The 15073-nt window shown below is 29.0% G+C and overlaps 1 protein-coding gene across 1 annotated transcript in view; it reads right to left on the bottom strand.

Annotated features, from left to right (window-relative positions):
- The window catches only part of LOC114348294 (protein escargot-like), a 76529-nt gene extending 63823 nt beyond the window's left edge, over positions 1-12706 (bottom strand). Inside the window, exon 1 of the mRNA XM_028298890.2 lies at positions 12303-12706. Coding sequence (XP_028154691.1) covers positions 12303-12516 — 214 coding nt within the window. The 5' untranslated portion in view covers positions 12517-12706. The remainder of the gene's footprint in view (positions 1-12302) is intronic.
- Positions 12707-15073: the final 2367 nt, after the last annotated feature.

Genomic DNA, 15073 nt, shown 5'->3' with positions numbered 1-15073 from the left:
GTATTTTCATGTATATTAGTTAATTTTACGGCATCAAATTTTGACATTGACATTTTTGCACAGAGTTGCCATATTTTAAGAACATTAAAGAATAACGTATACTCTGGGCTAATTAGCAAAATTCATGGAAAAGTTATTTACCAGCAATTTTATTGCTGGAATCGAATTATAATATCCTATATATTAATAATATAGGTATGCAAAGTCCGCAGATAGTGTGCTACTTTTTTATAAACAAAATGGCGCCGACAAATCGTAATTTTTTCAATTATTGCTCTATAACTCCAAAGATTTTAATTTTTCAACAAAAACACCCAAATAAAAATTCACCGCAATTAAATTCTGCATAGAGATATGTTTTTCCCAATTTGCTCCGACGAAAATTTTCCTCGGAAAATGCGGGTTTTTCCAACAAAAACTCTAATTTTCAAATAAAGTTTTAGGTAAGTAATTAATTATTAATCAATAATTAAATAACTTAGTGACGTCAAAACTTTCCTGGTAAAGATTGTAATTCCAGAAACAGGTGAAAATTAAACGAATATTTTAGCAACAATTCAATTGTTAATTAACAATTTGCGATCGCAATATTATTCAAAATAATCATGATACATTGATCAAACCTATAAAGATTATTAAGATGAGATGCTTATTTAATATTTTATCGACAAAATATAAATTTTTCGTTTCTTTTTGCATAATTATTAAATTTTGAAAAAAAAATAGTTATAATACGCTGGTCTAATTAGTAAAGTACAAAGAAAGGTTATTTACCAGCAATTTCATTGCTGGAATCGAATATTATGATCCTATATATTAATAATATAGGTATGCAAACTTCGCGGATAGTGTGCTACTTTTTTTATTAAAAAAATGGCGCCCCCAAATCATGTTTTTTCAATTATTGGTCTATAACTCCAAAGATTTAAACTTTACGCCAAAAACACTCAAATAAAAATTTACCCCAATTTAATTCTACATATAGGCATGTTTTTCTTGATTTGCTCCGACGAAAATTTTCCTCGAAAAATGTGGGTTTTCCCAACAAAATCTCGAATTTTCAAATAAGTTTTTTGGGCAAGTAATTATTCATCAATAATTAAATAACTTGGTGAAATAAAAGCTTTCTTGGTATAGATTATAACTACAAAAGCCGGTAAAAATTAGACGAATATTTTAACAACAATTCAATTGTTAATTAACAATTTACAGTCGCAATAAAAACCAAAATAATCATGAGACATTGATCAAACTTAAACAGAAAGATTATAAAGATGTGATGCCTATTTAATATTTTGTCGACAAAATATAAATTTTTAATTTTTTTGCATAATCTTTAAATGTTTAAAAAAAATAGTTATAAACAAATTAACATTTCTCAGAAATTGTTTATTATATTGTAATTTTAAAAAATACTTAAAATGCGTATTTTAAAGGTCTTGAAAATGAATCCTTCAAAAAATTTTTCCAACCATTTGCAAAAAAGTTATGGAACAGCAAAACAAATATACGATTGCTCCGTTGTATATAATTTGTTTTAATTATTTCAAAACTTAAAAGTGAGTCTGTGGTACAATCTAATTACTTACAAAGAATATCAAATATTAGTTCAATGGTTCTATTTTAATTAAAGATTAAAAATACTTTTTTTTGTAATTTTTAGCGCGAAAGTAGGCTTGATACAGAGCCGGAGATGTTCACTCGAAGCGAATGAGACGCTTTAAACTTGCGCGAGTTGTGTATGTGGACGGGTATAATACATAATACATAGCTACGGTACTGTATTAGTCTACTTTCGCGCGTGTAAATTACAAAAAAAAATATTTATAATCTTTAATTAAAATATAACCATTAAACTAATAATCAATATTTTTTGTAATTAATTAGCTTGTACTTTAAGCTCACTTTTACGCTTTGAAAGAATTAAAAAAAATTATAAACAACGCAGTTATCGTATGTTTACTTTGCTGTTTCATAATTTTTTTGCAAATGGTCGTAAAAAAGTTTTAAAAGATTCATTTTCAAGATATTTGAAATATGCATTTTAACTAATTTTTAAAATTAGAATATAATACAAACTTTCTGATAAACGTTAATTTGTTTATAACTATTTTTTTAAACATTTAAAGATTATGCAAAAAATAAAAAATTTATATTTTGTCGACAAAATGTTAAATAGGCATTTCATCTTTATAAGATTTTAAAGTTTGATCAGTGTATCATAATTATTTTGGTTATTATTGCGACCGTAAATTATTAATTAACAATTGAATTGTTGCTAAAATATTCGTTCAATTTTCACCAGCTTCTGGAACTATAATCCAAACCAAGAAGGCTTTTAAGTCACCAAAGTATTTAATTATTGGTAGATAATTACTTATCTAAAACTTTATTTGAAAATTAAAGATTTTGTTGGGAAAACCCAGATTTTCCGAGGAAAATTTTTGTCGGAGCAGATCGGAAAAAACATATCTCTATGAAGAATTTAATTGCGGTGAATTTTTATTTGAGTATTTTTGTTGTAAAGTTAAAATCTTCGTATCCCAGACTAGTAATATGCGATTAACGTGCATTTAACGTGCGGTTTAATAATCGTTAGTAGCAGACTTGTTCAGTTTAGCTAAGAAGAAAACTGCGTCTTAGCAAATACTTGGTTCCGGCAGCCTAAAATATGACTAGATACCTGTAAATTTCTCTTCTTATTCTTCGTGCGACTAGGATTACTGATGTTCTGTTTGTCTGCCTCTTATTCTGTTTCAGTTTTTCTTGACTATACATTGTCTTACCACTTTCCAACTTGTCGGCGGCCTACCAACGGGTCTTCTGCTATACGGCTTATTGGTTTTACAGGCATTGGCTAAACTATCTAGTCCCATTCGGTTTACACGTTCGTTCCAGTTTTTTTTTCTTGTTTTTATCCACCTGTTAATGTTTTGAATTTTGCATTGTTGTGTACAGTAAATGTTTAAAATGAGATAAGAAGATGTTTGTGAAAGTATTTGCTAAAAAAATAAGGAGTCAATAAGAATGAATAAACCGCCTTTATTATTCATAATATAAGTATTATATTCATAAATAAAAACAACATTATTATATATAATATTATTAACTATTTAGATGGGAAATAAGCCACAATTAAATTCAAGAAATAATTTTATTAACGTTTCGAAGCCCAAATCGGGTTTCGTTGTCAAAATACAAATGAATACGAAATACAATACTGAATTATACAAAAATGTTGTTTAAAGTAAAAAATTCTTCTAATAATTTATTTAATTTGACTCATTTATATTGGCAATTCAGACTATTATACATTTTAAAGTAGAAGACTTTAAAATGATATCGCCAATATTTATGAGTTGCGTTCCTGGGACAACTTTACTAAAAGATAGTTCATTCGATTACATGAAATCTATCCCAACTCAAGAATATCCGTCACAAAAAAATTATAGCAGGTGATCTGTCTTTAAAAAGACAACCAAATGCAATAATGACAGTAAAATTCTCGCGTTAGAGATTCCATAGTAAATCACGAGGGAAAACGAGGAAAAAACCTCGTGATGCTATCCCGACATCGTAAGTATTTGGTATTACATTTATAGGTCTGGATCCCGCGTATGAAAAAAAAGTTGATTAATAGCAAGCTGAAAATTTGTTAATAGCTGAAGGGTGTCTAGTCGGACAAACTTTGATATATGGGAACACTGTAACAGGGGCAGTTTTAATTGTGGAACAGGTTAAAAATTTGGAACGATCAGACCACGGAAACGGTACATTTATTTTGTCCGACAGAATAGACTTAAACTCTCCGAACAGATTAACTCTCATGTAAAAATCAGACTGCTATTTATCACCAAATGGGCGTTTTAATGAGTGGAACATGTAGAATATGTCAAATGACAGGAATTATGACAGGTGATAAATAGCAGTCTGATTTTTGCATGAGAGGTTAATCTCTGTTCGAAAAGTTTAAGTCTATTCTGTCGGAAAAAATAAATGTGCCGTTTTCGTGGTGTGACCGTTCCAAATTTTTAACCTGTTCCACAATTAAAACTGCCCCTGTTTCAGTGTTCCCATATATTAAAGTTTATCCGACTAGACACTCTTAAGCTATTAACAAATTTTCAGCTTGCTATTAATCAACTTTTTTTTCATGCGCGGGATCCAGACCTATTAATTTACTTTCAAAAAACTAATACCAAATTCTGACTTTATTATGTTTAAATTATAAATAATATTAATAATACATAGGTATACAATAAGTAATACCAAAATATAAAATTTGTACTAACTCGATATGTTACTGACATACTAATCGTGGTATTTTCTTTCTATTGACTTCCTCCTTTAGTATGGATAACCACATCCTACTGCATTTTAAAATCTTCTACTTTAAAATGTATAATAAACGTCTGAATTGCCAATATAAATGAGTCAGATTAAATAAATTATTAGAACAATTTTTTTACTTAGCAACAACATTTTTGTTTAATTCAGTAGTATTTTGTATTTTAACAAAGAAACCCGATTTGGGCTTCGAAACGTTAATAAAATTATATTTTCAATTTAATTGTGGCTTATTTCCTATCTAAATAGTTAATCATAAAAATACCACAAGAAAATAGCTTCAGAACAACATATAATATTATGTGTTAAATTTCATAAGTCATTATTAGGGAGAATGTGACTTACACCGCTTGACTTCTGAAGCATCCAAATATTTGTTGATAAACGATTATTTAATTGTAGATGATTATGAGAACGCTACAACGAAACTACTTGTTTATATGCGATCTTTTTTCAAAAACATTGGCAATCAGTAAGGAAATGCAGGTATTTTGATAATGGCTGCTGTAAGCTGACCCATGAGCCTACATGTATTTAAAACCAGGTTCTCGAAATGATCAATTGGCAAATAGACTCGATTTTATTTTGTTCTTTATAGAGTAGGTAGATATATTAGTTTTCATGTGAATCTTTATACGAAATATATATCTAAATGTGTTCATTTTTCCCTATATTTATCTAAAATAAATTTTTCCTACCATAAATAAAAAACTTTTTATCGCATTCGCGTAACAGGTTTCTGCAACTAATCTCCTCACCTTATGTACTATCAGCAAGTATTATTTCAGATAATTCTATTATCGATGACAGTTTTAAGGCTTTAATGACACTCTATAAGTGCACACCATTCAATAATTTATTTTCGTAGTGAGGCCATTCTCTAAGAAACTGGAACGTTGGAGCAGATCGTATCAAGGATAAGGGAAGGGTCTAATGGAAATTAAAAGATTATTCTTTTAAATTTTACTGTATAAAATATTTTGTTTTAAAATAAACTTTCCTTGTTCGGAACAAAAATCATTTTATCGTTTAAGGAGTGTGTAAGGAAATAGGTTTTATAAAAACATTATAATAATCTAAATTTTTGCTTTTAAATCTACACTTAGGTGGATAAAAATCGATCCACATAAAAATTTGGATAATAATATTGTTGCTAGACAGGTAAACTGTCATTGTATATCGGTGTACAAATCAAACAGTGTTTTTTTCTCAAAGTTCGCATCACCCTGTGGGCTATTCTAGAGTTTATAAAATACTGAAATTAAAACCCAACTATAGCCTCAGGTTTTCTTAACATTCTGTTTTTAGATTCATTCGCTTATGTTGGATAATAAACAAGTTAGGTACTTTAACAACTGACCATGCTCGTCATCAGTACAGGGTGTTTCTAAATAAGTGCGACAAACTTTAAGGGGTAATTTTATATGAGAAAATAATGGCAGAGTGCTTTATAATCATATGTCCGCAAACGCTTCGTTTCCGAGATACGGGATGTTCATTTTTTTAAACTGACGATTAATTTATTACTTTAAACCCAGTTAAAATATGCAAATCAAATTTAATGGGATTTAAGACGTAGTAATTGCACATTTTTTACATACAATTAAGAATTTAATATTCACCATTGGTGCGCAAACGGGTATTATGACTGATGATATTACCTGTATGCACATGGTGAATATAAAATTCTTAGTTGTATGTCAAAAAATGTGCAATAACTATGTCTTAAAACCCACCAAATTTGATTTGTATATATCAACTGGTTTTAAAGCAATAAATAAATGTTAGATGAAGTTAGTTTTCAATCCTAATAGCAAAATTAATAATATTGAAAATATTAAAAATATTACTAAAAGATTTTTAAATTGAATACTTATTGGTACATTTCCCTGGTGACACCTCCAAGGCTTCTACAATTTGCAAGCCAAATGGATGCTGCAGTGAAGACAAAGGGAAGGAATTCTACACTATGCAATTCACATCCCCCGTCTGCAGCTCGGTAAAGTTCCAACGGAAAATGCACCTGGTTACTCTACGGAGTAATACGACTATAAAATAAAATAAAAATGTATACCATTTTTATTCAGTTGCAATGCGAAGGCAACACAATCTTACATTTCAATTAGAATACGGAGCGCAGTCCAGTCCTCTGAATCGCGATTTTCGGCTCTTATTGGAGTCTCATTTTATTTTATAGTCGTATTACTCCGTAGAGTAACCAGGTACATTTTCCGTTGGAACTTTACGGAGCTGCAGACGGGGGATGTGAATTGCATAGTGTAGAATTCCTTCCCTTTGTCTTCACTGCAGCATCCATTTGGCTTGCAAATTGTAGAAGCCTTGGAGGTGTCACCAGGGAAATGTACCAATAAGTTTTCAATTTAAAAATCTTTTAGTAATATTTTTAATATTTTCAATATTATTAATTTTGCTATTAGGATTGAAAACTAATTTCATCTTTCAATTGCCAGATAACGCTAGTCACCTAATACCTTCACTTCGGTTGCAATGGGTGGGAAAAACTCTCGACGCTAGTCAATTAGGGTATGGAGAACAGTGCCTACGTTCTTTCCGATGAGGCTCCAATAAGAGCCGAAAATCGCGATTCAGAGGACTGGACTGCGCTCCGTATTCTAACTGAAAAGTAAGATTGTTTTGCCTTCGCATTGCAACTGAATAAAAATGGTATACATTTTTATTCAATAAATAAATCTTCAGTTTGTAAAAACAAATTGAACATCCCGTATCTCAGAAACGAAGCGGACATAATATGTATGGTTACAAAACAAACTGTCATTATTTTCTCATGTAAAATTACCCCTTAAAGTTTGTTGCACTTATTTAGAAACTCCCTGTACTGATGACGAACATGGCTAGTTGTTAAAGTACCTAACTTTTTTATTATTTAACATAATAAGCGAATCAATCAAAACACATAATGTTAAGAATACCTGAGGCTATAGTTGGGTGTTAATTTCAGTATTTTATAAATACTAGAATAGTCCACAGGGTGATGCTAACTTTGAGAAAAAACACAATTTGATTCGTACACTTGGTATACAATGACAGTTTACCTTTCTAGCAACAATATTATTACAGCGATATTGAAAAAAATCACTTCGATCGATTTTTTTGCACTTGAGTGTACTTTGCATTTATCGTATTAAATTTTTTCTGTATTGCATTGTAAGTATGTATACTATCACAACTGCTGTTCAAGACATCCTCTGAGGAAATCTTTCAAGAAGCAGTAGATGATGTTGAAGCCGGAATTCGAATTAACCGATAATTTATTAATAGCATAAGGTACGCAGACGACACGGTGGTATTCGCTGACAATTTTAAAGCCCTCCAGGAGTTAATGAATAGAATCACAGAAGTCAGTCAGAGATATCGTTTCCACTAAACATTAAGAAGACAAAATGTATGATGACCTCTAGGAAGGAACAGCAATATGAACCAATCAGTGTAAACGATCAACAAATAGAAAGAGTAAGAGCACACCTACCTTGGTACGAACGGCAATGAAAATTTGGATCATTTCCTAGAAATTAGATGTAGGATAGAGAAAACAAAATTTGCATTTTAAAATATGGCTGCTATTCAAATGTCATGATTTATCATTACCCATATAAATCAGGTTACTACGATGTTAAATCTTTCCTACACTGTTGTAAGGAAAGATATCGTATACCGATCATGGTTACTAATCAGGGCATTCTATTAAGAACATAAAAAGATAAAGAGCTGTTAATCACAATAAAAACAGCCAAAATCGAAAACCTTAATCACATCATGAGGAACAGCAAGAAATATGAACTGCTGCAACTAATCTTAAAGGAAAAATAGAAGGAAAACCTGGTCCAGAAAGGTAAAGGATTTTCTAGCTGAAAAATATACGTACGTGGTCCAACACAACAACCATAATTATTTTCAGAGCAGCAGTGCGCAAAGCACACATTGCCATAATGGTCGCCAACATCCGATACGGATAGCCAATACAAGAAGAACTAAAGAAGGACAAAGAATAGCAACATTGTTATCTTGAAAGAGATTTCTCAGACTTGTTGAATTAATAAATACTTTTTACTGTAGAAATTTAATTATAGTAGGAAAAATATGAGCGATCATATATTATTAAACACATCTTTTTTTTGTGACACGGTGACAGAAAAATACAACGTATTTTATATGTTCGTTCATGTGTAATCTTTCATTTTTCAAACTGTATTTACGTTCAAATTCTCCATCTTTGATATTATTTTTAATTATTGGTGGGAGCGCCTTTCGCAAGGTTAAAGACCATTTTTACATGGAGATTTTAGGCTGTAAAGCAGTAAACTGAATTATAATTTGTATTGAATTATTTCCCAATATCTTTTAAAAAAAAATTATAAAAATTTAAACAACAAATTTGCTGACTTCTTTGTGATTTACACGTTTAATAGTAAATGTTCCATGTCAGCAGATTTTAATCGTTTACTGGAGAGTATTATTGTTGGGTAATGTTTATTCTAAACTACTATGTTCATGAATAAATCTTAAAAATATAGATTGTTGATTCTTTACTGTCAAGTTTCCTTATACTGATCTATAAATAGGATACTAGTATATACACTGATAGGAGACATTGATCAACTAGTGGTTTGTTGGAAAATATGTCGCTAAAATCAGATCTAAGACATTGTATTGGCCAATATTCACAGAACTGATTGATATGTCATTAGTAAATTAATAGCTTTTCTAAAAACGAGTCAATAAGTCAAATATTTCTTGTTTAAGCTTGTTAGTTACGGGGAACTATACTATAATAAATATATATTGTATATCATAACACTTAATAGTTATTTATGATATAAGTGTTAAAAGTACACGTTTAAGGCACGCATGTGAAAGTTTGCAGAATGAGCGAAGCGAATTCTGCAATTCTCATAAGTGCCTTAAAATTGTACTTTTTAACACGTATATCATACAATATTTTTTCTACAAACGTCTTATATATCAACAATTATAATTTATTCATTCTCAATTACAGGACGGACAATGTCTACAAAAACTTTTACTTGAACTTGACTGACATAGTGCCTTAAAGTAGCATTTTTAACGCTCCTATGGAGTGCTAAAAATTGCATTTTTAACACGGTCGTAGAAAAACTAATTTTTATTAGATATAATAAAAATGGTAATTCGCTGTTTTTAACTCATTCCTAGATATTTGCAATTATCATAACACTAACGTCCAGTGATCTATTTATAGAACAGGTCAAAATTCAAAAAGGAAAAATTTAAAAGAATTATATGAATTACTGATTATTCTATATTAAGAACAATATTACTGATAATTAGATATAAGTAAAATTTTGACATTTAAAAAAAATTATTTGGGCGTGAATGAGTTAACTTTTTGACAATGTTTAAAAATTTTATATTTCAAAGAATTCTCTAAATTATACGTTTGGTATAGGTATTTACGGTAAATCGAAGTAAACGCAAAAAGCTAGATAAATAATTTTTATATTATAAAATAGAATAGAGCAATCATTAGAAAAGTTTGTTCGACAAAAGATTGTATACTTTGATAATGACTGTTATTTGAGAATACATAATAATAATGAAAACTTTTGTTACTGTGAATAAATTATTTACACCAGTATAATTATTAACTTTAAAAATAAAATATTTAAAATACCTATAAATAATTTATTAATAAACAATTTAAAACGAAATTTTATTTTATTTATTTATATATTTATTTATTTATTTACATGCAGCACCTCGACAGTAACATCAAATACGATCAAGTAGAAAAATATCCAAAATCTTCAGCTAACACTTCAAAATTTATTCACTATCAATGGTTATAGTTTTCGAAGTACTTTATATTATATGCTGCATGTAAATAAATAAATAAATATATAAATAAATAAAATAAAATTTCGTTTTAAATTGTTTATAAATAAATTATTTATAGGTATTTTAAATATTTTATTTTTAAAGTTAATAATTATAATGGTATAAATAATTTATTCAGAGTAACAAAAGATTTCATTATTATTATGTATTCTCAAATAACAGTCATTATCAAAGTATACAATCTACTGTCGAACAAACTTTTGTAATGATTGCTCTATTCTATTTTATAACATTAAAAATTATTTATCTAGCTTTTTGCGTTTACTTCGATTTACCGTAAATACCTATACCAAACGTATAATTTAGAGAGTTCTTTGAAATATAAAATTTTTAAACATTGTCAACAAGTTAACTCATTCACGCCCAAATTATTTTTTATAAATGTCAAAATTTTACTTATATCTAATTATCAGTAATATTGTTCTTAATATAGAATACTCAGTAATTCATATAATTCATATGATGAATAAATAAATAAATAAAATTTATTTCTAGGAAAGAAATATCTATATTTACATGTAAGTTTTTGTTTTTAAACTTATGTGATATTGTTGAAATCCTTTTAATATTACTATAAATAAAATCAAAAATATAATAGGTAATTAATTAAATTAAAAAAAAAATTATTACTATCACTATTTTTTTATCTTTTACGATTGAGTACAAACTCCAATTTGAACCTAGTGTATGATTTTTTATGACACTAATTAAATACTTCAAATCGTAATGAAAATAAAATACGAAAAAATTAAACAAATTAGTAATAAATAGAACAATGATCAACAATTAGTTGAAAGAGAAAAGTGAAGAATTTTTAATTAAATTAAAATAAACACCAAAATAAGAAAAAAAAATTTAAAATAATTCCAAACGAAATAGTTTTGTTATTATTTTTTGACATTAGAAGTGGATACATACATCCAAGAACATTTACTGATTGTAATTAAAAAATACGATTAATTATAAACTCAAATTTACACCATACGTTATATTTTTATGACACCTTACTTAATATTTTTACGATTAAATCCTTTACATACTAGTTGAAATAAAGTAAAAGAACTGTTATTATACTTAATCGAATTAAATAAAAAATAAATTGAAAATTGTTGAAAACTAATTTGCAAAGAAAAAGTGCATTTAAATTCCAAGTTATTTCTTTCTACCCTTACAGCATCCTTTCAAGATGTCTCTAATGTATTTATTTATATTTGAATAATCAATTTATTTCCCACCCTTTATCACTAACTGTTTATTGGCTGTGGTATAAGTGAAATAAGATTTATTCAAATTTACATAAAAAATTAAAATTAAAAAAATAATAATACAATGAAACAATATAAATAAATAATACTAAACGATGTTTAAATTGCGCTTAAACTATTTTATTTAAAATAGTTTTTTTTACATTTTGGAACGAATATATAAAAATACTTGTTGAAATATTTATATGTAATAACGTTTGTAAATTTTAGAACTGAATATTTCGTAAAAAAATTAAAATAATGAATTAAGTAAATACAGTTGATTATAAACTTAAATTGACACCTCACATTATATTTTTTGTGACAGTAATTAAATCCTTCACGTACTTATTAAAATAAAATTAAAAAACTAATATACTTTCACAAATCAAATATTTAATAATTATTGAAAACTAATTTACTAGAGAAAATGGAATTCCAAATGAAATAGTTATTTATTTCTACCCTTACAACATCCTTTTAAAATGTCTCCGAGACATTTATTTATATTTGAATTATAAATTATTTACCACAATTTAATCACTAACTTTACTGTTAATTGGTTGTGGTATAATTGGTATAAGATTTGTTCAAATTTAAATTAAAAAATGATTAATAATACATTGAAACAATATAAATAAACAATACTTAAAGAAAGTTTCAATTGCGCTTAAACTATTTAAGTTAAGAATTTAAAATAATATACTTGTTGAATTATTTTTATAACTATTTATAAATTTTAGGACTGAATATTTTGCAAAAAAAATTAAATTATGAAGAAAGTAAATAAAAACTTACCGTTGTAGAGTAAAGTAGTCCCGTGTGGCGATGTAGGAGGGGGGCTAGGTGCAGTGGCCCCCTCGGTGGGGCTGGACGGCCCCCAGCAAGAAGTCGCTGTAGCCGGCGAGTCCCCGACCACATCAATTTCTTCATCTTCTTCTTCCGGAGCATCTGTCCTCTCCGTCGGCCACGTATAAGCCTTGAATTTTTTTGCCATAAGACAGCGCGGCATCTCGCGTGTTGTTATTTTTCTGTCCAGAGCAAGTCACTTCATTTTGGCGTTGTGATTATTTTTGTTTTCGTGTATTTTTCGTATGAATGGTTCACTCACGCACATGCACATCGGGTTAGAGAGAGAAAAGAGCGAAGATATAGAGGAATAGAGAAAAGACAGCACAACAAACGGAACAAACTAAACTAAACGTCGGTCGCCCTCGTGATTTTGAAGCGCACCCTCACTGTGGCTTTGCTTTTATATAACAGAAGCGGTGGTGGTGGAAGACGAGATGGGGTAGAAATCACCCTCCACCATTCGTTCTGGCCTCGATGAAGAGAACTACTATTGCGCGCCCATCGCGTACTCCGGCCCCGCGCGCATTAGGCCGGTTGTGCTATATTTTTTCCGTTTCTGGTTTTCGCTGCTTTATCGGATTGTACTTTTTTTATACAACAATATATACAGGGTAGTATTTAGAAAACAACAAGCTAATTCGCAAACTAGGTATAATTAGCTATTTCAATATGATTGTTGTATAATAATATTGATATTCTTCTTTGAAAATATATATTTCTTTGGGATTCATGTTTTTTTCAAATAAACGTTGTGAAAATGTTTTTTTGTGACATGTTCAGTTAAAAATTATTTTATACGGGCTTAAACCACAACTTATTCTAATGAGAATTACATTTTACATTTGCTTTCACGTTTCGATCTCAGATCGGGAAATCGTTTACAAAAAAACGTACATATACATTATATTGTTCATCCGCTATAACTTTTCCCATGTGCCACGATTCATTTTCAAACAAATTAAGTCAAAACATAAAGTGAAACGTATGCCGATGTGTGAATAATATAGTATACATTATACAAAATGTATATACTGTTAAATAATTTTTATGGGGAAAATTTAAAGAATTAATTTTATGTCAAAGACCACGAGATCGTAAATTTTCATCGCCCTAATTTATGATAATATGATTTAGCCGTAAGCAGTGCTTCGTGGAAAGAGGAAATGTTTAGTGGTAAATATTCTACGAACGGACGTATACAAATTATAAACTAAAATAATTCTGAACTAAAATACGATCGGATTAGAAAGTGAATGTACTCACGGTTGGAGTAGACAACAGAATGTTTCTAAATCGTCTCCTAGAAAGAAACGACGATAAACAATTTGTTTAGTTTTAGAATATAGGGTTTTTCTAGGATATAATAAAAACATTAATTTTAATATCTCCTGGAAATTTGACAAGACAGAAAATTTGTGTACAACACTATTTGTTCTTAAGAAATGAAAATAGGGATGTAATGTGTGTAGAGAGAATGCTTGTGATTTTCGAAGAGATGGATGGAGGGAGAACATAGTGGTTGAGTCTCAGATTGATGAAGGAAAAAGATTTACTGTGTAATTAAGATCGGAAGGGAGCAGTCCAGTGTGAAAAATAGTAATTTTGTATAAAGTGGTAAATTTGGTGGCCTTGTAAGCAGATTTCTATTACGAAATCGTGATCAAGTCGAGAAGTACAATCTCCTCGTGTCCGAATAGATTCCAGTTTTTGTCTGGAACTAGTAGCCGGTTTGTATCAAATAGAAGATATACGTGATATATTTAAAAGGTAAAGTAAATACTGTTTACTATAATAATAAAAACAGTCTACCGAATCATTTAAATGAAAATTTGTTAAAAGAAAAAGGAGATAGTAGAATTAAAGATTAATTTTATTAGATAAGAAAATTTGACAACAGAATAAAGTTTTAGCATACATTTTGAATCTTATATTAATGGTATAGTATATAAATATAGTATATTAAGTATGGAGAACGGTAAGGGTTTTATACCGATCGAAGACAATTGTTTGGACGAGGAGCGGAGCGACGACTCCAATTATTGTCTGAGATCGGTTACCCTTAACGTTCGACATGCTTATAACGTTTTTTGCACGATTGATACCATTATAAATTATAAAATTAAACATTTTCGTCATATTGACTAGTTTCATTCATTTTATCAAGATAGATACTTTGGTTGTTAGGTAGTAACTAGGGTGCATAACAACAATGGAGAATTGAGTTTTTATTTAGTTGTCAATAGTTTTAAGTACAATTTTGATTATTATAAATTAAAATATGAGCGAAAGTGAATTTGAAGAAATTGAACGGGCTTGGGAAGAAGGGTGTTCCGCAATTATTCCCGAAAAATCCAAAATCCGTTATCAAAATACCTACCAAAGTTTTAAAAAATGGTGCGAAGGCAAGAATTTAAGAATCGAAGAAAAGACTCTATTGGCATATTTCGTTCAAAGACATATGCAGTTGAAAGCTCCTGGAAGCCTCTCGGCAGAATATTCAATGATTAAATCCACCGTTTTTCTTTATGATGGCATTGATATTTCCAAGTTTTCAACTTTGATCGCGTATTTGAAGAGAAAAAATGTTGTATACTACTAATGTATGCGATTCTGCAGGAGTTTCTGTTAGAAGTGAAACCACAGCCCAAACAAGTGGGATTTCATTAAATAATTTAACAAATTGTACCATAAGTTTCAATATTAATAAATAATTCGTT

The sequence above is a fragment of the Diabrotica virgifera genome, chromosome 7, assembly GCF_917563875.1.
Source record: "Diabrotica virgifera virgifera chromosome 7, PGI_DIABVI_V3a".
NCBI classification, from domain to species: domain Eukaryota; kingdom Metazoa; phylum Arthropoda; class Insecta; order Coleoptera; family Chrysomelidae; genus Diabrotica; species Diabrotica virgifera.
This window is presented reverse-complemented; position numbering and strand designations above follow the sequence as displayed.